At 45.3% G+C, this 26,812-nt stretch overlaps 1 protein-coding gene across 1 annotated transcript in view; it reads right to left on the bottom strand.

Annotated features, from left to right (window-relative positions):
• Positions 1-26,812, bottom strand: part of ADAP1 (ArfGAP with dual PH domains 1) — a 113,861-nt gene that overhangs the window by 19,398 nt on the left and 67,651 nt on the right. The window contains 2 exon segments of the mRNA XM_033914916.1: positions 5,856-5,885; positions 5,887-5,969. Of these exon segments, the coding sequence (XP_033770807.1) occupies positions 5,856-5,885; positions 5,887-5,969 (113 nt within the window).

Genomic DNA, 26,812 nt, shown 5'->3' with positions numbered 1-26,812 from the left:
CGAAAACAGCACCCGGGGCATTTCCCCTTAGTACGTCACTGGTTGGTAGTCAACAAAACACTGATTGATGCTGACTGAATATGAGGCCCTAGGTGCCCCCAGTCAGAGGCAGTGGGGAGGGAAAACAGGGCAGCTGCCCTGGGCCAAACAGCTTCAGGGGACCCCATGGGCCGAGCTGTCTTTCTCTTCTCCCCATCCAGTTCCGAAGCACCCCTCACCTGGTCCGTCACCCTCTTATGCAACTTCCTGTTTCCACGGGCAGACTGCGGCAGAGGAACAGTTCCAAGGAGGCCACAGCAGCATTAGAGAACTGCTGGCACGCCAATGACTTTCTTGCATTTTTACAGGTGAGGTGGTCTTCGAAACTGGGAAGAAGGGAAGGACATCCCAGCCCACAGAGGCCCCCTGGAGTGGCTGATTTTAAAAATGAAAGGAGGGACGCTAGATGGGAGGGCATTTGGTGGACCCTGGGGTCTTGGGGAGGGAAGGAGAGAGAGAAACTGCTGCATGGACTAGGAGGGAGAGAGAGAATCTGCTGCATGGGCTGGGGGGATGGGAAAGGGAGAGAGAATTTGCTGCACAGGATTAGGGTTACCAGAAGTCCGGGAAAACCTGGACATGTCCTCGTTTCAGAGAACTGTCCAGGTGTCCAGACGGACTTTCCAAAACCTAGCAGTTTGTCTGGGTTTTGGAAAGCCCTGACAAGCTCTGGCTGCATCTGGAAGGCCTTTGAACATGAGCGAGTGATTTCACACACATCCAAGTGTGCTCAAGGCCCTCCAGACGCAGCTGGAGCTCATCAGGGAAGAAGCGAGGAGGCTTTGTGGGGGCAGGGCTGGAGGGGGGGGTGGAACAGAATAGGGCCGGAGGCAGAACAGGTTGGTGCCATGTGTCCAGGGTTTTGAGGCTCAAAATCTGGTAAACCTAGGAAGGGTGGGAGAGAGAGAATCTGCTGCATGAGCTGTGGGGGGGGGGGGGGGAGAGGAGAGAGAGGCTTCAGCACAGGCTGGGGAGGGTAGTAAGGGAGGGGAAAAGAGAGAGATGTCCACTCTCTTTGGGCTCAGGTCCACCTAAAATTGGTTGTCTGGCTCTGACTCATTCTGTCTAGGAAATAGCAATGATCCTGTGAAGGTCTGGAGTTTTTTGGGATTCCCAAGAGTAAAACTCTTCACATTTTCACATCCTTCAAACCTCACACTGGTTCTAAAAACTGTGTCCGGAGCCACACTCTTGTTATGGGAACTCACTGTGGTCTGGGTAGGGAGGGCAACGAACAGTGACATATAAGGCTGAGACGCCAACGGTCACATGCTCACTAAAGAGAGAAGTCACTGAACTGAGGTTACCTTACAAGATTGCCGACATTTCCCATAAAATGAGGAAATAAGACATGAAAGATGAACTTGACACAAAATTAACCTTTTATTTTTTTTTTCTTTCTGATTACTAGACACAGGTTATCATACTTAAAACTTCGGAGATTGTCAGGGCTGGCCCAAGGATTATCTAAAATCCTAGGACAGGGGGACCTCAATACTGTGTTTTCAATTGCTAGAGACAGACAGGTTCCCTGCCCGTCACTACTGAAAATGTGATACTGAAACACCACCCCCTCCCCACTCGCAGTACTGAAGTGGGAGGACTCCCGCTCAATTCAGAGCAGGAGTTCTCAATCCAGTTCTCAGGACACACCTAGCCAGACAGGGTTGCAGGACACCTACACTGAAAATGCATGAGAGAAATTTGCATACAATGGAGAACATAAGCATATGCCTGTGCCGGGTCAGACAAGGGGGTCCATCGTGCCCAGCAGTCCACTCCCACAGCGTCCCCTCAGGTCCATGGACCTGTATGTGATCCTTTACCTAAATCTTTTATTCCCTAATCATTTAATATCCATGTATAGTAAACCCTCTATCTATACCCTTCAATCCCCTTCTCCTTCAGGAAATCATCCAATCCCTTTTTGAAACCCAATATCGTACTATGTCCTATCACCTCTTCTGGAAGCGCATTCCAGGTGTCTACCACCCTCTGAGTGAGGAAGAACTTCCTAGCATTTGTTCTGAATCTGTCTCCTTTCCCAATTTTTCTGAATGCCCTCTTGTTTTTGTTGTCCCTGCTAGTCTGAAGAATCTGTCCCTCTCCACCTTCTCTATGCCTTTCATGATCTTATAAGTCTCTATCATGTTCCCCTCTAAGTCTCCACTTTCCAGGGAAAAGAGCCCCAGCTTCTGTAGCCTTCCAGCATATGAAAGGTTTTCCATGCCTTTTATCATCCTTGTTGCATATGAATTGTGGCTATCTTGAAAACCAGACTAGCTTGGTGTATCCAGAGGACTGGGTTGAGAACCCCTGGCTAAGAGTGAACTGTGGTCCTCAAATCCAGTCCTTGAGGTCCATGACCCAGCCTGGTTTTATGGATTTCCACAATGAACATATACGAGGTCTGTTTGCATCCTTGAACCTTCCACTCTGTGACGTTTAGATCAAAGCGCCATGTTAAAACTGGGTTTGGCATGCAGGAAAATCAAGTTTCAAGTTTATTTGATATACCGCTTTTAAAAAGCAAAGCGGTTTACAATTATACAGAGAATTAAAAAATACTTGTAAAAAATATTAAAAAGTGGGAAACAGACTTACGTAAACAACATGGACGTAACATGCTACATAAGGGTAAATGGGAAGGATACATTGCATGAAACTAATAGAAAGCGGAAGAAAGAAACAAAAGGGGTAAAGGGAGTCTTTAATGTTAAGTCAATAGTCTGAGTCTTGTAGGTGGTAAGTTCTTGGAATAGCTTTACTCCACATTAAGCCCAGATTTTACCACAAGTTAGTAATAAGTAAGTTACCTGACATCCGGACATGGCCTCCTTTGGAGGCGCGGGCCAGGAGTGACATCAGAGAAAGAGTCGACGCTGGGGCGAGCAGCAGGTTGGGGTTACTGCTCGTGCCGGGAACGTTACAGGGGTACGGGGGAAGGGAAGGGGTGTGCATGCATGGTAGTGGAGGGACAGGGAAGGAGTGGGGGAGCGGAGAGGAGGTCGGGTACAGGTGCCCCCACCAAGACGACGCCCGGGGAGGACTGCGCCCTCTGTCCCTCCCTCTTACTACGTCACTGACTGGAGTTAATTTAATAATAATAATAATTATTTATTTTTATATACCGCCTAACCAGCAGTTCATAGCGGTTTACACAATTAGGTGCACGGTATCCAATATGATAATAACATCATACATAATAAAATCAGAGTAACTAATATAAGCATTAAAACTAATGAATAAAAAAAGACAATATAAACTAAAATAAGTATAGATAAAAAGATTAAAAGTGCGTTCTAATTACATGATAATATGAAAATCAATAATGTATATTATATTGTTTCAATAAATGGATTTTAAGATCTTTGCAAAATTGATAGTAAGTAAGAAATGGAGAAATGAGAAGATTCAACCATGAATTCATTAATCCTGCTTGGAACGCTAAGGTCCTATCCAAAATTTTTTTGTAACGACATGCATTTGCTGAAGGAAAATAAAACCAGCCGGATCTACGGATATTTTTCTTAAAAATAAAAAAACTAAAATGAGAAACAAGGTAAGCCGGTGCTAAACCAAATAAAACTTTTAAAACAAATACATCCAAATTTAAATAACACTCTAGCCTCAAACGGTAGCCAGTGAAGCTTTTGTTAATATACACTGTGATATGATCGTGTTTTTTCAGATTAAAATGACCAAAGCATTGTCTGGGAACATTTTCAGATGTAGAGAAGGATGCATTGAGATGCATCACTTGGTGTTCTCAGATTCATATACCAAAACCAAAGAACCTCTTTGCCTAAATTTCCTAAATCCTTCTAAGAGCCATGTTTCCTGGAACTCCTGTACACCTCTTAAACCAGGGGTAGGCAATTCCGGTCCTCGAGAGCCACAGGCAGGTCAGGTTATTCAGGATATCCACAATCTTAAATAATAAAATGCTAGCCGCGCATGCGCACTTGCCTCGCGTGTTCCCTGATCCCTTTTCTGTCAGGATGTGGCAAGACAAGTGCGCATGCGCGCCCTTCCCTGCTCTCCACCTCACAATATGGCCCTACCGGCCAAAGTTTCTAAAGGCAGTACGGAGCGGCGGCTGCCGGGAGGAGGCCGCGGTGGCTTGAGGCGAAAGGTGGTGCGGAAGTGGCGGCTGCCGGCCGCTAGCACACCCTGCCCTCTCCGTCGTGGCCCAGGAGAGACTACCTTTGTCAAGGCTTCCGACGCTGGTGCGCCTCTTGAGGGAGGTCTGCCGCGGCGGCTTTGGACAGAGGGGTAGCATTTTCTTTGGAGCCGGCCCTTCGGAGAGGCGTGGGACGCGGGGACGGATGCGGGAGGGGCTGCCACCGCGAAGGGCAGAAAGAAAGAAAGACAGACAGACAGGGGGAGAGAGACAGAAAGAAAGAAAGACAGACAGAGGGAAGGGAGAGCGACAGAAAGAAAGAAAGACAGACAGAGGGAAGGGGAGAGCGACAGAAAGAAAGAAAGACAGACAGAGGGAAGGGAGAGCGACAGAAAGAAAGACAGACAGGGGGCCAGGGAAAGAGACAGAAAGAAAGAAAGGGGGAGGGAGACGGAAAGAAAGAAAGAAAAAGAAATGCCTAAGTCTACACATCTATTCTAGCACCCGTTAATGTAACGGGCTAAAAAAACTAGTGAATATATATAACTCAGTTTCTTAAAGCCAGCTATTAAATATTTAATACAAACAAGTATTATCTGAATCAATTCAATTTTAATCTTATCTCCCACAGTTCATTTCATTACAGTACTTTTACAACTTACCAATACTTAATTTATTAATAATAGAATAATTTAGTCAGTGAACCCAATCCCCATCACTCACACTCACACTCGCTTCCCAACTTTCACACATATCTACAGTCATTGTGATTACTTTTATCCAAAACTGGATCTTGGTTAGTTCATGAGTTCATTAGTCCGTGATCATCTAGCCAGAGAGGCTTCAAACATGAGAATCACAGTTTCTTAAACACAATCGTCAGGCCTCTCTGTCCTCATGATGGTCCTGTTCTTCAATTCATAAAGCATGTATGAGATGGACTTGCATGCACTGCCTCCTTGAGACGCAAATCTATCTCATGCATATTTAATGTAGATATCCTGAAAACCTGACCTGCCTGTGGCTCTCGAGGACATAAGAATAGCCTTACTGGGTCAGACCAATGGTCCATCAAGCTGTTCTCACGGTGGCCAATCCAGATCCCTAGTACCTGACCAAAACCCAAAGAGTAGCAAGATTCTAGAATCTCAAGGAGTAGCAACATTCCATGCTTCTGATCCAGGGCAAGCAGTGGCTTCTCCCTTGTCTTTCCCAATAACAGACTATGGACTTTTCCTCCAGGAACTTGTCCATACCTTTCTTAAAACCAGCTACATTATCAGCTCTTACCACAACCTCTGGCCATGCGTTCCAGAGCTTAACTATTCTCTGAGTGAAAAAATATTTCCCCCTATTGGTTTTAAAAGTATTTCCCTGTAACTTCATCAAGTGTCCCCTAGTCTTTGTAATTTTCGACGGAGTGAAAAATTGATCCACTTGTACCCGTTCTATTCCACTCAGGATCGGAATTGCCTACCCCCTGTCTTAGACATTTCATCAGCCTCCAGCCTCAGCAAGGAGAAAGTCTGGGAGCGTCGGCCAGTTCCAGAAAACAAAGATCACAGGTAAAGGCATCTGTGAAGCTCCAGCAACTGGGGCTAGGAAGGAACCTTTTTATTGCAACCCAGAACTCTTTTGGAACGCTGGCCAACCTTAGCGAGCAGGACTGAGGAACACGACATCGGACACTCACATCATTTTTGTTGAAGTACTTCAGTGCTCCTTTCCCGTTCCGAGAGTATAAATTTTCGACTCAGGAATTGCCCATTGTCACGGCCTCGCTTCCACAGAAGACCTTCTCTGTATCCTGAAGAACGAAACAAAAACATGTTATCATAGAAGGAACAAGCAGAAAATTCACAGAACAAAGCCAAATGCTTCACCCCATTGCATCAAGAGGTGTTTGTTTTTTTTTTGGGGGGGGGGGTCATGGAGGGGATACTGCCCTCCAAAACATATAAGACGGCCAATGCTAATAGTTTGAGGCCTGATTTTGCCACTGGTGGTGGTGGCAGTAGCGTGGACCATAGTTCATTTGCACAGGGTTACCAATACTGCTCCAGAAAAGGAAGACGGATTGAGACTTCCGGGTTTTACTTCCATTGCTTTCAATGGAACTATATGTTGAGGCCTTTTTTTTCTGATTTTGTGCTGCCAAGTTAGTCAGGATATCTTGAATTATGATTAAGATGATTTAATTTTAGCATTAGTTTGCTAAATTACTGCTTCCCCAGGTCTTGAGGATACTGCTAATATGTGATTGTGTTGTAATTGAACATGTTTTTATGTAATTTTGTCTGGAAACTATGTGAATGTTTTACTGTTAACTGCTTAGGGGTAGGCGGTTTATAAATTTTAGAAATAAATAAATTTCCAGAAGCCTCCTTATAGGGTAGGGCAGAGACGTCGGAACGCTGCATGGTTTGGGGGGGGGGGGCCCAGGAGCTCCGCCCTAGCCCCTGTAGAACCTTACTGTGCAGGTGCAAGCCTATCACCAGCTTCCGAACCCCCCACCCACCTCCTCCCGGCGTTGTAATTGTAAGTCCTCAGGCAGCCACTGCGCCACGTCAGTGAGCAGGCCTGCCCAATCTTTGGGAAGGCCATGGCTCCTGTGGCCTCTCCCGTTCCGACGCCTATGGGGTAGGGACCTGTACAGTACCCTTGTTTAGGGCATGCTGTAAATTGTGAAATAAATATCACCCCCACAAAAATGATCAGTCATCTGTGTTGAATAAACTACAGATTTAGAGTAATGGGGAGATTTTTGCCAGTCTAAGGGAAACCACTTTTGATGTTGCAATCAAATTAAAATCTTGACTGCTCTAAATAATTGAAATTACAATCTTGGTGTGCTATCATGTACATTAAAAATAAGCATTTCGGATTGTGGGAAACTGCACATTTGGGGTTTAACCCTACAACATTAATCTAGGCAAGCCTGTGCTGAGCTCCTCAGCCACCACAAGAAGTCAACTTGTCACATCTGTAGGCCATATTAGGCCCTTCCGCCCATGAATGTGATAAAAGTCATTCTTAAGGTGGTATTTATATGGCCAATTAATACCACCTTAAGACTGCTTAACCTGTGCTGCTGTACATTTAGGCCCCTTCCCACACCTGCCATGTTGAAAGGCTAAGTTTAGAGGTTGTGCTCCCATGAATTGATGTTTTGGGTTCCTGATTAAGGGTTTTTTAAATGGAGCTCTGAACCCGTCGGTAGAGACAATATCAACAAGGGAACGTCGATGTCAGATAAGTTCCTTTTTATATTTTTTCACATGATTGGATTGTTTCTGGACATTGTTTGGCTACACAGTGAAGCAATTTATTGGAGGTAATATATATATATATATATATTATATATATATATATATATATATATATATATATACTAGTATTTTAGCCCGTTACAATAACAGGTGCTAGAATATATGTCTGTGTGTCTTTATTTCTCTCTCTCTCCCTCCCGCTGCCTGTCTCTCTCCCTGCCCCCTCCATTTCCCTGTTCAGCAGCATTTTTCCCCTCCCCCACTTCCTGTGCAGTAGCCCACAGCATTCCCTCCCCCTCCATTTCCCTGTTCGCAGCATTTTTCCCCTCCCCCCACTTCCCTGTGCAGTAACCACAGCATTCCCTCCCCTCCATTTCCCTGTTCAGCAGCATTTTTCCCCCTCCCCCCACTTCCCTGTGCAGTAGCACAGCATTCCCTCCCCCTCCATTTCCCTGTTCAGCAGCATTTTTCCCCCCTCCCCCCCACTTCCCTGTGCAGTAGCCACAGCATTCCCTCCCCCTCCCATTTCCCTGTGCAGCAGCAGGATTTCTCCATCCCCCCTAATCTTCCCGCGGTCTGGCCGACTCCCTTGCCGAAGTTATTTTTCAGTTTAAAGGTGCCGCCGCGGCTCCTACTAACGATCCTCGCCTGCATCGGAAGTCTTCTCTGAAGCAAGGTGCAGCTCGTGACAGGAGCCGTGGCAGCACCTGTAAACTGAAAAATAACTCGGTAAGGGAGCCAGCCAACTGGCAGTTCAATTCGGAGCTTCGGTCTGCCCTGTTCCCTGCGCTGTCTTGCCGTATTGTATTTTTTTAGTGAAAGACGCGGCGGCGGCTCCTCTCATGATCCCCACCTGCGTCGGAAGATTTTTTTTTCCCCTAGAGTATCTTAAGCCAGACCATCTCCTTGAAAAGCACACTCCAGTTTATAAATGCACCCTGCGGGACACAGACAGCCATGGTTTCTTTGTAATTTGCTGACAGATGACAAGCAGCATGGGCATGCCAGCAACATACCTACTGGATCATAAACTTAAGAGACAATGGGCTCGCCAGCAAAATGCTGTTCGTGCGTGCTCCCTGACAGCACAACTCGCTCTCCAGGCCATCCATGTCCAGATAGGAATTGTGACAGTTTAATAGCAGCTCTTTTGAAGCTGATGAGCGTGGCGTACGGACTTGCCTCCCGAGACACCTCTGCTCTCCCTTTTATTCTGAGAGTCGCTTCTGTAACTTCATAGATTCATTCATTGCTGCTTACATCCCTTAATCTTATGAACAATTTGAGAAAACTGTTATAAATCCCTTCCTTTTTTTCAATAATTTCTGACAACTAGGGGTCTCTTCTATTCAAACTGCGCCAGCAGTTTTTTAGCGCAGAGATCCGCGCTGAATGGCCCGCGCTGCTCCCGACGCTCATAGGAACTCTATGAGCGTCGGGAGCAGCGCGGGCCATTCAGCGCGGACTCACCAGCAGTTTGACAGAAGAGGCGCCTACATCTTATTGTATTTTCTCATATTGTAATCTTTTGTTAACTGCATTGAACTTCTGGTTATGCGGTCTAGTAATCTGATGTAACATAGCATATCTATAACAATTAAGAAACAGCGTTCAGCCAACGTTCCCTCAAATGTTTGGCAGGCTATGTGCAAAAAAAAAAAAAGTCCTTTTGTACAATTGTTTTATAAACTGAGCTCAAATTTGTGTGCTACAAGCCAGACATACATCAGCAAGTATAATTCAAATAATATTGGGATTTCCAAAGTGCTATTTAAGTAATTGTTTTCATGGAAGTAACTCTACATTGTGAACTGAGCGGGTAATACTTTTTAAAATAAACCTTTGCTTTAAATAATTATAAAACATCAAATAGTTACACTGCGTACAATGGCGTTAGTGAGGTTAAGTGGCGTCCCTCCCTTGCCCTCTTCTCTGACCCCCCCTCCCACCAAACTAACCCCCTTTTTAATGAATGCATAGCGGGGTTTTTAGAGCAGCGGCAGGCGGTTATCTGCTCCGACGCTCATATGAATTCCTATTGCGCCAAACCCGCGCTGCTGCGTTCGTAAAAGGGGGTAGATAAGCGCTGTTTGTTTTTTTTTCACTAAAGGTCTTTCTATTCGATGGGCTGGAGTGAGCTTTGACGGAGGACTTTAGCACAGGGGTGGGCAACTCTGGTCCTCGAGGGCCGGAATCCAGTTGGGTTTTCAGGATTTCCCCAATGAATAGGCATAAGATCTATTTGCATGCACTGCTTTCAATGCCTATTCATTGGGGAAATCCTGAAAACCCAACTGGATTCCGGCTCTCGAGGACCGGAGTTGCCCACCCCTGCTCTAGTAGATGGAACCTGTGTGCAGTACCGGGCAGAGCTTTGGGTTTCTGGCCCAGAAACATCTAAGAAAAAGAACAATTTAAATTAAATCATCAAATTATAGAGTGTAGGTTTGGGCAGATAGAATGGACCATTTGGGTCTTTATCTTCCGTCATTTACTATGTCACTATTTATGGGAACTTGTTGCAATTGCACAAGGCTTGATAGCTTGTAAGTGTGGAGGTTTTTTTTTAATGCTAATGAGGTTCCTGGACCCCTATATAACCCGTAACTCATATTTCACTGAATATAGGTGGAGTTCTGAGGCTTTTTCTACATGCTAATTTTTTAAAGCGTCGTGAAGCCAATTTCAATGCTGAAGGTCCAATTTGTCTTATAGTATGCAATATGATGCACGAACTTATTGAGATCTAATTACATCTTAGGGCTAGCATTATTCTAGAAGCGTAGCAAGCAGTTTAGCGCGCGGTAATTTTGTGCGTGCGCTAAAAACGCTAGCGCACCTTAATAAAAGGAGCCCTTAATGCAGGGGTGTCAAAGTCCCTCCTCGAGGGGCCACAATCCATGTCAGGTTTTCAGGATTTCCCCAGTGAATATGCATGAGATCTATTTGCATGCACTGCTTTCATTGTATGCTAATAGATCTCATGCATATTCAGGGGGGAAATCCTGAAAACCCGACTGGATTGCGGCCCCTCGGGCAGGGACTTTGACACCCCTGCCTTAATGTATGCTTTTATTTGGGTGGAGAGTGTGTTTAGATACCATTTTTGTGTATATGGGTCATATTTCTAATGATTCTTCTTATTCGATTAGTTATGATTTTAATTTCATCTATTTATATTTTTTTAGCTTTGCCCCCTGATACAGCTGTGGGGGCGAAACTTGGCCATGTCGGGCTTGTTTGCTACAATTCTCATTTTGTCTATTATACAACGCTTCGAATGCAATAAGCGTTTAATCAAAATTTTAATAAACTATAAAAACTATGAACTATGTTGTACCTTGAGCTGATTTAATTTGCCTTACACAATAATGTTCGAAGTTCACCTAAACAAGAAAAAATCCCTCAAAGACATGAGTACTGAGAACAGATGCTGCGATTCAGTCCTCACCCAATAAGTGCATCTCAAACCCTGAGAAAAGTCTCATAAAAAAACCTCTTTCGTGGTAGTTCCGTTTAATGCTCTGGCTTTCTTCTCTTTTTTATATATGATATGATAGAGACTTACAAGATCCATGAAGGGCATAGAGAGAGTAGAGAGGGACAGATTCTTCGACACTTTCGAAAAATAAGAGAACAAGAGGGCATTCGGAAAGTTGAAAGGGGGACAGATTCTCAAAACAATGCTAGGAAGTTCCTTCTTTACCCAACGTGTGGTGGACACCTGGAATGCGCTTCCAGAGGACGTTATAAGGCAAGAGTACGGTACTGGGGTTCAAGAAAGGATTGGACAAATTCCTACTGGAAATGGGGATAGAGGGGTATTAGATAGAAGAATACTGCACAGGTCCTGGACCTGTTGGGCCGCCGCGTGAGCGGACTGCTTGGGCACGATGGACCTCGGGTCTGACCCAGCAGAGGCATTTCTTATGTTCTTATGTTATGATTCTTAAGAAAACAGCAATTCAGCAGGAGAAGGCTGCAGCGAGGCAGGGCCATGTTTTGGGACGAAGAAGGTCTCAAATTCATAGCATCTTTGGGAGAAACATTGCCGATGTACTATAGCAAGCTGTGTACTGTTTCATTACCTCAGGCTTATACCCTGCTTCTCACATAAGGGCCAGCGGTGTCAGGTACGGACTGAACAACACGGTTAAAGTCAGAAAAGACAGAGAACCCAGCCATCCAGTTAACAGCTCCGTGTGGCCTACCACAGGATGAAATTAAAATCATAACTAATCGTAATAAGAAGAATCATTAGAAATATGACCCATATACACAAAATTGGGTATCTAAACACACTCTTCTACCAAATAAAAGACTACATTAAGGCAGGGGTGTCAAAGTCCCTCCTGGAGGGCCGCAATCCAGTCGGGTTTTCAGGATTTCCCCAATGAATAAGCATGAGATCTATTAGCATACAATGAAAGCAGTGCATGCAAATAGATCTCATGCATATTCACTGGGGAAATCCTGAAAACCCGACTGGATTGTGGCCCTCCAGGAGGGACTTTGACACCCTGCATTAAGGGCTCCTTTTTACTAAGGTGCGCTAGCGTTTTTAGCGCACGCACAAAATTCCACGCGCTAAACTGCTCGTTACGCTTCTTAGAATAATGCTAGCCCTTCACTTGGAGTCATAGAAACCATCCATTCTGCCCTTCGTCAGCATCCACTATCTTCTCCTCTGCCTGTGAGATCCCACGTGCCTGTCCCCACACTTTCTTGAATTCAGCCACAGTCTCTGTCTCCACCACCTCTTCCGGGAGACTGTTCCACGCAATCTACCACCCTTTCTGTAAAATGTATTTCCTTAGATTACTCCGGAGCCTATCACCTCTTAACTTCATCCTATGCCCTCTCATTGCAGAGTTTCCTTTCAAATGAAAGAGACTCGACTCATGCACATTTATGCCTTGTAGGCATTTAAACGTTCTCATCATATCTCCCCTCTCTCTATTGGCTAAGTTCTTACCATTTGCATCTTCTCTTCCTATAGGCTAAGGCTCTGTGCACCCGCATTGTGAGGTCATAGAGCTGCCCATCTGCAGTAACCATTATCTCTTTCCCTCTCTAAGAGATCCCATGTGCCTATCCCAGGCTTTCTTGAATTCAGACACAGTCTCTGTCTCCACCACCTCTTCAGGGAGATGTTCCATGCATCTACCACCCTTCCTGTAAAAAAGTATTTCCTTAGGATTACTTCTCAGCCTGTCACCTCTTAACCTCATTCAATGCCCACTCACTCTGGAGGTTTCCTTCAGCTGAAAGAGACTCACCTCATGTGTATTTTTTGCACATAGCTATTTAAAATATCTCTATCAATCTCCTTTCTCCCACCTTTCTTCCAAAGGGGTTTTACTATTTGGGGATCTAGCTAGGTACTTGGGACCTGGGTTGGACCATTATTGCAACAGGATTATGGACTTAATGGACCTTTTCTGTCCCACTATGGCAGGTGGTATCATAGTCCCTCCCTCGAGGGCCGCCTACTTCCCAGTCGGGTTTTCAGGATTTCCCCCCAAAATATGCTGAGATCCTATTAGCATACAATGAAAGCAGTGATACAATTAGATCTCATGCATGTTCACTGGGGAAATCCTGCGAAAACCCTCGTGGAGGGGACTTTGACACCCTGCAGTTGGCAATTCTTATGCACTTATGGCACATTGAGATTGATTTATTGAGCTTGGGATTATGAGCAAAACAATGTAAAGCTCAGCAGATGATTCAAAATGCTGCCGCACGATTGATTTGGGGGTCTGAGAAAATTGCTCTCCTTGTCCTGTTAGCTGGAGGATGGCAGGCAGGGCTAGTTTTGAGGGGCCTTCTAGCACAAAAGTGACCACCCTTCCCCTCCTCTCACCCACCCTTTAATTTTTATTTTGATGCTATTTTTGAACTTTTCCTCTCCTGAGCACCTTCTATATCAGTGGTCTCAAACTCAAACCCTTTGCGGGGCCACATTTGGATTTGTAGGTACTTGGAGGGCCGCAGAAAAAATAGTTAATGTCTTATTAAAGAAATGACAATTTTGCATGAGGTAAAAAACTCTTTATAGTTTATAAACCTTTCCTTTAACAGTTAAAAGGAAAGATATATCTTCTATATATATATAAAATCGGAGCGTTATGTGTGTATGTATTGTGTGTGTGTATGGTGCCGCGATCACGCAAAAACCGGCTTGCCGATTTGAACGAAACTTGGTATGCAGATCCCCTCACTACCTGGGGTGATATGTTCTGGGGGGTCTCGTGGCCCACTGCACACGTGGGCGGAGCTACAAACAGTAAAATCAGATTTCACCCATTCATGTCAATGGAAAAAATGTAAAAGCTGCCATTCTCACAGTAATTCAAAACCGGCTTGACCGATTTGAACGAAACTTGGTATGCAGATCCCTCACTACCTGGGGTGATATGTTCTGGGGGTCTCGCGGCCCACCTGCACACATGGGCGGAGCTACAAACAGTAAATCAGATTTCACCCATTCATGTCAATGGAAAAAATGTAAAAAGCTGCTATTCTCACAGTAATTCAAAAACGGCTTGACCGATTTGAACGAAACTTGGTATGCAGATCCCTCACTACCTGGGGTGATATGTTCTGGGGGTCTCGCGGCCCACAACTCTATGTTGCTTGCTCAAGGGTGGGTTCACCCAATAATTTATATGTTCTTGCTCCTGGAGGTGAAACTAAAAATGTTGTTTATAATCACGTTTTGCGTTAGTTGTATTGTATTCATTTTGTCAAATATTTCACATTATGATTTGAATATTGTACTTTTTATTAAGCTGTAAAAAAATAATTTCATTCACCACTATAAAGTATCTTTATTTGAATCCATTTACAGTGTTATTGCTATAATTAAATACCCGTACAACGCCGGGGCATCAGCTAGTAAACTATAAAGAGTTTTACCTCATGCAAAATTGTCATTTCTTTAATAAGACATTAACTATTTTTTCTGCAGCCCTTCAAGTACTCTATTTTTTCTGCAGCACTCACATTTAAAGTTCAATATCTTTTCTTTCTCAAAATTGGCACATTTCAATCACTAAATTGAAAATAAAATCATTTTCCTACCTTTGTTTGGTAATTTCAATAGTCTCTGGTTGCACTTTATTCTTCTGACTGTGCATCCAATACTTCTTCCCTTCTTTCAGCCTCCTGTATGCTTCCTCTCCTCCAGACCTCATTCCCTCCCCCAACTTTTTCTTTCTTTCTCTATGTCTGTCTGTCTCTGATTCCGTGCCCCATTTTTTGCTTTGTTTCTGGTTCCCTGTCCCCCCTCCTTCTTTCTTCCTTCCTCCGTGCCCCATTTTTTGCTTTTTTTTTCTGGCTCCCTGTCCCCACCCCACCTTCTTTCTTTCTTTCTTCCTTCCTTCCTTCCTTCCTGCCCTCCCCCATGCCACCGCTGCCGCGGAATAGGCTGCTGCCGCTGCCGCTGTCGGGAACAGGCCAAGATCTCCCTGCTTCTCTTCTGCACGGGGCCGACTAACTCTCGCCGCCCCGACGTCAATTCTAACGTCGGAAAGGACATTTCCTAGGCAGCCAGGCAGCGATTGGCTAGCCAGAACGTCCACTCGATGTCAGAATTGACGTCGGGCCGCGAGAGTTGGTCGGCCCCGCAGGAAGAGAAGCAGGGAGATTCAAAGAACACCGGTGCCGGCCCTGATCCCCGATGGCAGCAGTGAGAAGGGAAGGGAAGCAGGTTGGGCACCACTGCTCTAGACGAGCCGCGAGCTGACACTCTAGGGAGAACAGTGGACCGCCCCCCCCTTGGTACGCCACTGGCGCAACAGTGTGTCTGGCCGGCTCGTTCGTTCAAAGCCGTGGGTGGCAGCTCCTTGCGAGATTCCGTGCCTGCGTCTGAAGCCTCTCTGATGTTGTGACATCAGAGAGGCTTCCGATGCAGGAGTGGATAGCGCAAGGAGCCCGCCAACCTGCGGCTTTGAACCAAACAAGCCGGCTGCTACTCCAAAAGGAAGAGAATGATGCCTCCAGACCACGGGCCGCAAATAAAACCTGGAGAGCCACATGCGGCCCCGCGGGTTTGAGACCGCTGTTCTATATCAATCCCTGTCTTCTGGGTTGTCTTTGTTGTGTCCATTAATTACCCTATTTTATTTTAATCTCTTATTTTAGCATTGTAAACTGACCAGATACCTGTTGATGGCCGGTCTATCAAACTGTAAATAAACTTGGAATAAACTAGAAGTTTGGGGGGTTTGATGATGCAGAAGATCTCCCCCTGCAGCTGTGGCATTGGGATGAGATGGTGATCCGTTCAAAGATGTACTGGAACTTATACTCTTTACTCTAGGCATCCCTCTCTCATCACAAAGCACACAATATTCTTTCCCCTTCTCCTCGTCCAACAAAAAAGCATCCTTAGCTAGATGTCTACTGAAGCAGGAAATTCTGTTCTGCAGAGATGACGCCATTCTCTGGCCTGGTTTAGTGACAACTGCACAGTGCGATACTACATTACTAAATCTGAGAGGAGATCGCAGTGGTTAAAATTAGAGAATGACATGGGGACAAATTTTTCCCTGTCCCCGCAAGAACTCAATTTTCCCATCCTGTCCCTTGTTCCTTCCCCACAAGCCTCGAACACATTATGATTTTAAAGTATTTGAGGCTTGTGCAGATGAGGACAGAGCTTAGGCATTGGTGGAATGAGGCATTATGACATCACAATCTGAGCTCTAGATTGTTGCTGCTTATGATTTTTAAAGTGTTTGAGGCTTGAGCAGATGAGGACGGAGCTTAGGCATTGGTGGATATGAGGTATTATGACATCACAATCTGAGCTCTAGAATGTTGCTACTTAGGATTATAAAGTGTTTGAGGCTTGAGCAGATGAGGACGGAGCTTAGGCATTGATGGAATGAGGCATTATGACATCACAATCTGAGCTCTAGAATTTTGCTACTTATGATTTTTAAAGTGTTTGAGGCTTGTGCAGATGAGGTACGGAGCTTAGGCATTGGTGGAATGAGGGCATTATGACATCACAATCTGAGCTCTAGAATGTTGTTATTTATGATTTTTAAAATGTTTGAGGCTTGTGCAGATGACGACAGAGCTTAGGCATTGGTGGAATGAGGCATTATGAAATCCACAATCTGAGCTCTGATGTTGCTACTTAAGATTTTAAAGTGTTTGAGCCTTGTTGCAGATGAGGACGGAGTTTGCAGGAATGGGCAAAGGGCAGGAAAATAATTTGTGGGGATGGGACGGGAAAAGGTGTTCCCGCAGGGATGGGGGAAAAATTTGTCCCCATGTCATTCTCTAGTTAACATCTCTGTTGAAGCATCTGACAGTGTTCTTACCGTTGAACCACTGATAATGCTTCTGTTCATGCTTCCCATTAGCAAGGCAGAGAAGACTTTTATGTCCGTCAGATGTCATATGAGACAAATAGGGTGGAACACGGCACTCATAAATGTGGTAGTTATGGAACAGCTTTAGCACAAGAAAGGGAAGAAGATGAATAATTTATGGCATGTTACCTCACTGATCAATAATCCTAGCAGAGAAACCTATCAAGGACTCAATTCTGTTCCTTGACATGACGCTACCCCAGAACTTTGCCAAGATGCCTTCCCAGCAAGTCTCTTGTTGCGCACCCCCTAAGGTCTCAAACAAGGAGCAGCTATTGAAGGAAGTGGTCTTATCTAAACGAGTCCAATATGGGCCTTACCAGCAGATATTCCCTTCCATGGTCCAGAAGCTTTGAAAGGTTTGAATGAGCCTCGCCTTCAAGGACATAGATTCTCTCCCCCCCCAATGTCCTTTCCCCACCGATATAACAGGAGTGATTAAGATGTGGCATTTTCCAAGAGGTAGAAATTCATATTGAATAATTTTGTTCAAGGGACAGTAAAGAAGTAAGATGTCTCCTAGTGCATGCATGCAACATGTGGAGGGGCATTTTCAATATGACATCTAAATCTGAGTTTAGACGTTTTGTGGAAGACGCACAAAAATCCAGTACCAAACATGTCAAACGTCTATCTTGGGGGGGGGGGGGGTTCCGAACACGTCTATCTTTTTGAACTATTAAAAAAACGACAATGTCAATGTATTTACAGTAGTTTTGAATCAAATTTTATTGTGTCTATTGACACATTTGCTTAGTGTGTACTGTACACTTCTTAAAGGCAGAATGCATATTTCTGTTTTTAAAGAGATTATTGTAAATTTGTGTAGCACTCCCACCCCCAGTGATTACCAAATATGTCATAACACTGCCCCTTCCATCAATCCCTTCTGTAGAAATGACCTAAAGATGAGCTTTCCTGGGATGTCATCAACTATATTATTCCTTAATGAACTCCATTATGGTTTGTACAGAGCATTTTCTCAGTAACGATTTCCTGCTGCTCCTCTGCTCCTCTTTCCCATCTCCTAGGAGCTTGCAAGTGAATAATTATCCAGCTGAGCTCTAGCTACTGAGAAATAGGGCAAGTCAAAGAGTAGACTGATTGCCTCCACAGTACCCAATTAACCTGTTCCACCTGCCATATGATCGACTTAATCATGGCCAATTAGCTCTTGAATGTCCAAATGACACAAGAAGCCTATGCTTTGGAAGATGACTTTAGTCAACAACACAAATGAAAGATGATTCAATCGCTTTCAATAGAATACCGTTATGAAAACCTAACTTTAACGAGGCACACCAAATCCACAAAGAAATGACTTTAGCCAACGCTACCATCTGACATCATCCTATTACTTCAATTTCCTGGAGGGGCTACAGCGAGATGAGGTGCTGGATGGTGTTGAATGTGGAGAAAAGACTAACAGCAGTGAATATTTTCCATTATCTGTTTGCATTCAAAGATCGTTCACTACAATGCTGATTTGGAGCCAAAGCTCTAGTCTTTGAATGCCCATCCTTTTTGCCATGGCTTTCTGCGATGTTATCTTAGGGTTGCAAGACTGGTACTCAGTAGCATGATTTCTTAAGCACCTTTATCCTTTCCCCCGTTTCTCTTTTTTTTTCATATTGTTTTGTTTTCCCCATCCTAGTTTATATTGTAGTTCTTTGTCCTTGGATTTCCTATATTTTAATTTTTCTATATTGTTTTGAGTTTTTCATTGAAAGGCCGTTTATCGAGTACCCAAAAAATTAAACTAATGAATAATCTCTCACAACCACAGCATTTCTGTGGGGCTCTTGTTTCTTATATAAAGGAGATCTAACACTGGGTGACAGTGGATAAGAACCACCAGACCTAACCTACCTTCCTATTTTAGAAATGGCTCTAGAGCAGGGGTGTCATAGTCCCTCCTCAAGGGCCACAATCAGTCGGGTTTTTCAGGATTTCCCCAATGAATTTGCATGAGATCTATTAGCATACAATGAAAGCAGTGCATGCAAATAGATCTCATGCATATTAATTGGGGAAAGGATTGTGGCCCCTCGAGGAGGGTCTTTGACACCCCTGGTCTAAAAGTACCTTGGGCAGGGACACCTCTAGCCCAGTGGTGGACAACCCCGGTCCTCGAGGGCCGGAATCCAGTCGGGTTTCCAGGATTTTCCCAATGAATATGTGTTGAAAGCAGTGCATGCAAATAGATCTCATGCATATTCATTGGGGAAATCCTGAAAACCCGACTGGATTCTGGCCCTCGAGGACTGGAGTTGCCCACCAGCTCTAGCCTAAGAACAAATTAATACTGTGCACAGGAACAGAAATTTCACCCATTCCTAAAGAAATCTAACCATATTCCATATCCACCTGTACCTGCTAATATGCATTCCATCCCAACTCACACCCCTCCCCCCTGCAATTAATCTCTTCTACAGGAGTCGATGCTATTTTTTATTTGCTTGCAACCCTCTGTTTCCTCCCATGGATTTTTGGATAGTATTCAACCGATGAATGTTCCAAGCCTCAATCTGGAATTCCAGCTTAAGCATTCCAAGTCTTATTTTAGAGCTCCAACTGCCTCTCTTCATACATTCCAAGCCTCATTCTGGTGCTCTAATTGCCTCTCTCTCAATGCATTCCAAGCCTCATCCTGGAATCACCAGAGGTTTGGCTACACTCCTGCGGGAATCCCACAGCACACTTCCTCACTTCTCCCGACGTACCTTCTTACATCCTGGCAGGAATCCTGTAACAACTTCTTCCACAGCTGTGGGAATCCTGCAGGTTCCGCAGGATTCCTGCAATCCTCAGCTGTCTACTAACCCTGCTCAAATCAAGGAAGCAAGCTGTATCTCTCTGTCCTTCATAAATTTCTCATCATCATCTGGTGTAGGGATGTGCCCCTGGCAAAACCTTTCAGTTAATATATGGAATTTTTCAGAAAATTTCCACATTTTGGCTGAGGGGGGGTGGGGGGTTCTGCTCATGTGACACATTTGATTTAATTAAAAAAATATATATATATTTTAAGATGCACTAGATTTTCTTAATGCATGCCACTCCGTTCTATGCACATTACTTTACAGCAGGGGTCTCCAAGTCCCTCCTTGAGGGCCGAATCCAGTCGGGTTTTCAGGATTTCCCCAATGAATATGCATGAGATCTATGTGCATGCCTTGCTTTCAATGCATATTCATTGGGGAAATCCTGAAACCCGACTGGATTCGGCCCATAACATTAAATAGATTTTGCAGCAACTACATTTTTTTAAGGTGTGCTAATGAACCGATTGTGCATTAACAAACGCACATCCCTAGTGGTCTGGGCCTGAAAATTATTTCCCCCTCCACCCCCCCCTCTAAATTGTCATCTTGCTCTTCTTTGTGATGCCAGGAGGATGTCCTCAGGCAGATAGACAAGCTAAAGAGCGACAAGTCGCCAGGTCCAGACAGCATCCACCCAAGGGTGCTCAAGGAATTAAGGAATGAAATAGCAGAGACACTTCAGCAAATATGCAACCTATCCCTAAAAACTGGAGAGATCCCCGGAGGACTGGAAAATAGCTATGTCACGCCCATCTTCAAGAAGGGTTCAAGGGGCGACCCGGGAAACTACAGGCCGGTGAGCCTCACATCGGTCCCGGGAAAGATGATGGAGGCACTGATTAAGGACGGCATCTGTGATCATATCGAAAAAAATGGACAGCTAAGGTCGAGCCAGCATGGGTTCTGCAAGGGTAGGTCGTGCCTCACAAATTTGTTATACTTCTTTGAGAGGGTAAATAGCCAGGTGGACAAAGGTGAACCCATAGACATAATTTACCTAGACTTTCAGAAAGCCTTCAATAAGGTACCACATGAGCGATTGCTCAGGAAACTATGGAATCATGGGGTGCGAGGGGAGGTCCACCGATGGATTAAAAACTGGCTGTCGGAGAGGAAACAGAGGGTTGGTGTAAAGGGCCACTACTCGGACTGGCAAGGGGTCACGAGCGGGGTTCCTCAAGGGTCGGTGCTGGGACCGCTCCTATTTAACATATTCATCGATGACCTGGAGGCGGGAACAAAATGTGAGGTCATCAAATTCGCTGATGATACCAAACTATTCAGCAGGGTTGAAACCACGGTAGATTGCGAGGATCTCCAAAGGGATCTTACGACACTGGAAGAATGGGCAAAAAGTGGCAAATGAGCTTTCAACGTGGGGAAGTGCAAGGTCATGCATGTAGGGAAAAGGAACCCGATGTTCACTTACAAAATGGGGGGAACAATGCTAGGGGTCAGTAAGCTGGAAAGAGACCTGGGAGTGATGGTAGACACGACATTGAAGGCGTCAGCACAGTGCGCCACAGCCTCGAGGAAAGCAAACCAAATGCTAGGTATCATTAAGAAGGGTATCTCGACCAGAACGAAGGAAGTCATCCTGCCACTGTACCGGGCTATGGTGCGCCCCCATCTGGAATACTGTGTACAGTACTGGTCACCGTACCTCAAAAAGGACATGGCAATGCTTGAGGGAGTCCAGAGAAGAGCAACTAAACTGATTAAGGGTATGGAAAACCTTACATACACTGACAGACTGAAAAAGCTGGGGCTGTTCTCCCTGGAGAAGCGGAGACTCAGAGGAGACATGATAGAGACCTTCAAGATCCTGAGGGGCATCGAAAAGGTTGACAAGGACAGATTTTTCAATTTGAAAGAAACCACAAAAACAAGGGGCCACTCGATGAAATTGAAGGGGGACAGGTTTAGAACAAACGCAAGGAAATTTTTTTTCACACAGAGGGTGGTGGACACATGGAACACCCTTCCGGAAGCCGTGATAGGAAATAGCACAGTACAGGGTTTCAAGGAAGACCTGGATAGGTTCCTGGAGGACAAAGGGATTGAGGGGTACAGATAAGAGCAGTGGAAGGTTTAGAGATAAATGTAGAGGTAGGTATAAAATTAGTCAGGGACCGCTGCTCAGGCAATATGCCTGATGGGCCGCCGCGTGAGCGGACCGCTGGGCGGGATGGACCTCTGGTCTGCCCTGGCGGAGGCGACTACTTATGTTCTTATGTTCTTATGTGATGAGGAATGCTGCACCGGTGAAGCTGCCAGAATAATTGTAGCAGTTTTCCGGATACCCTGCCAAAAGGCCCAGATGCGGTCTTCCTCGGGGCGCCGGCACCCCTCCTCCTCTCTACCCACTGATGCCCGTGCCCATTCCCCATACCTTTTTAACTTTAACACGAGCAGCAAAGAACTTGTTGCCCGCGTTGGCTTTGGCGCCAGTGCCTCTCCTTCTCTCTGCGCATCTTCCCTTCCGGCAGCCCCCCCCCCCCAATTGGCTGCTCAGGGCCCATCTGGAGGGCCTTCACACATGTGCGGACGTCAACATGATGATGTCACACATGCACGTGACATCGTCACGTTGACATCCGCACACTCCCAGAGGCTTCGAGCTGCGGCCACTACGTTTGTGAGACACTGGTCTACTGCATCTCCAAATCCTGGTGTGTCGACTATTGTGAGGAGTAACTGAACACCACCTTCTTCTATTAAAACCTTTTGACGGCCCTTTTTGATTCTAAGCGAAGGGCCGGGATACTCTGGGGAATCCTCTTTGTTCACCCGCTTTCACTACCCCCACAGCTGTACTGCCACCACCGTGTCTCCACTCCCAGCTCTTGCCCTCAACACCGCATTCCTAGGTACCTATAATTATAGAATCGGGCTCAAAATGCATGCTATGCTAATATTCTGCCAAGGCCACTCCATGCAGAGCACTCTTTACAGGACTAGCGCAACACAGATTATCCCAGCGCCTGTCTTTATGCTCCCTTTATTGAATCTAGCCAGGATACTGGGCTTGACGGACCTGCGGTCTGTCCTAGTACAGCAATTCTTATGTTCTTATGTGAGCCAAGTATAGGACAATGAAGCCATTGTGACATCACTGATGAGGTTGGTTCTTAGGCACTAGTGGAATGAGGCATTATGACATCACAATCTCAGTTCTGGAATGTTGCTACTCTTTGGGTTTCTGCCAGGTACTTGGGACCTGGGTTGGCCACTGTTGGAATCAGGATGCTGGGCTTGATGGACCTTCATTTGTCCCAGTATGACAATTCATATATTCTTATATGAGCCCAGTATAGCACAATCAAACCATTGTGACATCACTGCTGATGTTGGCTCTTAGGCATTGGTGGAATGAGGCATTATGACATCACAATCTCAGCTCTGGAATGTTGCTACTCTTTGGGTTTCTGCCAAGTACTTGGGACCTGGATTGGCCACTGTTGGAAACAGGATGCTGGGCTTGATGGACCTTCGGTCTGTCCCAGTATGGCAATTCATATGTTCTAATGTTAGCCAAGTATAGGACAATCAAGCCATTGTGACATCACTGATGAGGTTGGCTCTTATTGATGGAATGAAACATAGAAACATAGAATATGACGGCAGAAAAGGCCATAGCCCATCAAGTATGCCCACGCTAATGGCCCACCCTCCGAACTTCACCCCGCTAGAGATCCCACATGCATATCCCATTTCTTTTTAAAATCTAGCATGCTGCTGACCTTAATCACCTGCAGTGGAAGTTCGTTCCAATGATCGACCACCCTTTCGGTGAAGAAATACTTCCTGGCGTCGCCATGAAATTGCCCGCCCTTGATTTTCAGCGGATGTCCTCTTGTGGTCGAAGGTTCTTTAAGAAAGAAGATATCGTCTTCCACCTCGATGTGGCCTGTGATATATTTAAACGTCTCAATCATGTCCTCCCAATCTCTACGTTCCTCGAGCGAGTATAGCTGCAATTTATTCAGTCTTTCCTCATATGGGAGGTTCTTGAGTCCCGAGACCATCCTGGTGGCCATTCGTTGAACCGACTCAATTCTCCACACATCTTTTTGATAATGTGGTCTCCAGATTTGAACACAATATTCCAGATGAGGTCTCACCATGGATCTGTACAAGGGCATTATGACTTCGGGCCTCCGGCTGACGAAACCTCTACGGCTGCATCCCACCATTTGTCTAGCCTTGGATGCAGCTTTCTCCACCTGATTGGCAGTTTTCATGTCTTCACTAATGATCACTCCCAAATGAGGCATTATGACATCACAATCTCAGTTCTGGAATGTTGCTACTCTTTTGTGTCTCTGCCAGATACTTGGTACCTGGGTTGGCCACTGTTGGAAACAGGAAACTGGTCTTGATGGACCATCGGTCTGTCCCAGTATGGCAATTCATATGTTCTTCGATGAGCCCAGTATAGGACAATCAAGCCATTGTGACATCACTGATGAGGTTGGCTCTTAGGCACTGGTGGAATGAGGCATTATGACATCACAATCTCAGCTCTGGAATGCTGCTACTCTTTGGGTTTCTGCCAGGTACTTGGGATCTGGGTTGGCCACTGTTGGAAACAGGGCACTGGACTTGATGGACCTTCAGCCTGTCCCAGTATGGCAATTCTTAGGTTCTTATTTTTCCCTACCTACAAAACACGATTAAAGAGGAGCGTGTACTCCCACTTCAATACTGCTAATTGTTGATTTGTTGTTTATGAGCTGCTACATTTACTCTGCTGGACAGAACTATTTTACTGAAAATCTAATAGCTTCTTAATATTATATTGCATTGTCTTTTATTGCACGGGACGTTGTTTTATCTGCAAATCTATAAATGTTTTTACATAGTTCCTAGCTGTCTGGTAAAAACATTGCACAATGGGCTCCTTTTACGAAGCATAATAGCGTGCGCTAAAACTGCTGGCCGCGCTAGCCGCTACCGCCTCCTCTTGGGCAGGCGGTAGTTTTTCGGCTAGCGCAGGGATTAGCGCGTGATAGAAAGCCGCGTGCGATAAAGGAGCCCAATGTATTTGATTACATTATCCTACATCGGTTTATTGCTCATGCATACAAATGGGTAAAGACTATTTGTTAATATTGACCTCCTATTTCAATATCAGAATAAAACATTGAGGGTCCAGTCTTTTAAATTGTGGATTTACCATATTCACCACCAGCTTTTGCAATTAAAAATAATTTTGCACTGTTCGCACATTCAGTTTTCCCTTCTCCACCCCATTTTGCTTCTCAATGAAGGAAAAACCTTAGGGATTTGTTTGATTCATGCTGCAGTGTAGGGAGTTGCGTGGGGACAGAAATCCCACCCATCCCCACCCGTCCCCAGCAGGATCCTCTCCGTCCCCACCCGTCCTCGTCAGGATCCTCTCCGTCCCCACCCGTCCTCGTCAGGATCCTCTCCATCCCCGTCATGATCCTCTCCGTCCCCACCCGTTCCCGCAAGGAATTACCTCCATCCCCGCCCGTCCCCATAAAAAGCAGCAATTACTTCTGACAGGATCATCAATTCCACAGTTTCTTTTGTGTTTGCGCTGCTGTTTTCTTTGTGGAATCTCTTTGGTGGAACCCTTTTTTTGTTTTCTGTTCAGGTAATTAACTTATAAACCCCCTCTTTTACTAAGGTTGACGTGTCCATTATATTATATGGACGAACTCGGCTTCCAAAGCCTTCCATCCCTGTGGGAGTCCTGTGGGCCAGAGGGGGGTCCCCGTGGGAGTCCCGTGGGTTAGAGGGGATTCCCGCGGGATCTGTGGGATTCCCGCGATCCCTGTTCCCATGCAGACCTCTACTGCAGTGTGAGGTTTACCATCGCAAGTTATGGGGGGGGTCACTTTTAATGCAGCAAATGTTATTTATTTATTCAGTTTTCTCTCCTGTTCTCCCAGGGGAGCTCAGAACGGTTTCCATGAATTTATTCCAGTACTCGAGCATTTTTCCCTGTCTGTCCCGGTGGGTTCACAATCTATCTAATGGGGCAATGGGGGATTAAGTGACTTGATTATATCACCTAATATATGCAGGAGTAAGAGAGAAATATCACGATCCGCCAATCATACCTCTCTTCTGAAATATTGATTTAGAAAAAATATTTTGATGATTCAGGGCTCCTTTTACAAGGCCGTGTTAGCGGCTTTATCGCAGGCACGTTTTTAGCCCGCGCTAACCCCCACACTAGCCGAAAAACTACCGCCTGCCAAAGAGGAGGCGGTAGCGGCTAGGGCAGCTGGCAAATTAGCGCGCGCTATTACGCGCATTAAACCGCTAACACGGCTTCGTAAAAAGAGCCCTCGAAAGTACAGAGCACCGTGGTCCTCACTGTTTGAAAAATTAACTAACCTTAATAAACTTTGGGGTCCTTTTTCGGACATTTCATCATGCGCTAGCAAAAAAACTAACGCCTGGTCAATGGAAGCGTTAGCGGCTAACGCAGCAGGCGGTTTAACGCACGGTATTCTGCGCGTTAAACCCCTTCCACGCCTTTATAAAAAGACCCCTTTGTTAAAGGAGGAAAAAGCCTCAGATCCCCATATGCTATGCATACTAAAAAGGGAAACCACCTCATCGGCTAAAAAACCTAAAAAAAAACCCTCCGAACTTGAGCAGCAATTGGCCCATGGATGATTCCACACTGCCAGCAAAAAAAACACTGATTTAACTAGGTGCAGACAGCTTTAGAAGCAAAGTTGTCGAGACACTTTTTTGCTGGCAGTGTGGAATCATCCAAGTTCCCGTCCCTGCGGATAACTTTAAGGAGAGAAGGAAGAATCTGAATCTGAATGGGCCCAGCCACTGAACCTCAAACCTTGCATTGAAGAATGCTGGTTAGAAGGACTGAGATTGTGATAGTCACTAAAGAATGACATTCTCTGGTATCTGTCAGCATAGCTATTGCTGGCATTCAGCATTTTCAGTTGGCATAACTGATGTCAGCAAAGGCCTATGGGAAATTATATCAATCTGACTGGTAATGTGAATGCAGATAGACCCTGAGTGAAGGCACACTGTTTCATATCCCCCCCGAAAAGATGGTTTTAAGTAGCCCTGATTGAATCATGATTAGCTAAAAGGTGTTAATGTGTTAATGTCTGATTAAGAGGGTGCTTAGGACAATGGGTCCAGGTGCACAGATAT

The sequence above is a fragment of the Geotrypetes seraphini genome, chromosome 11 (genome assembly GCF_902459505.1).
Source record: "Geotrypetes seraphini chromosome 11, aGeoSer1.1, whole genome shotgun sequence".
NCBI lineage: Eukaryota > Metazoa > Chordata > Amphibia > Gymnophiona > Dermophiidae > Geotrypetes > Geotrypetes seraphini.
The sequence above is the reverse complement of the archived record's forward strand: the minus strand, read 5'-3'. Positions and strand labels throughout refer to the sequence as shown.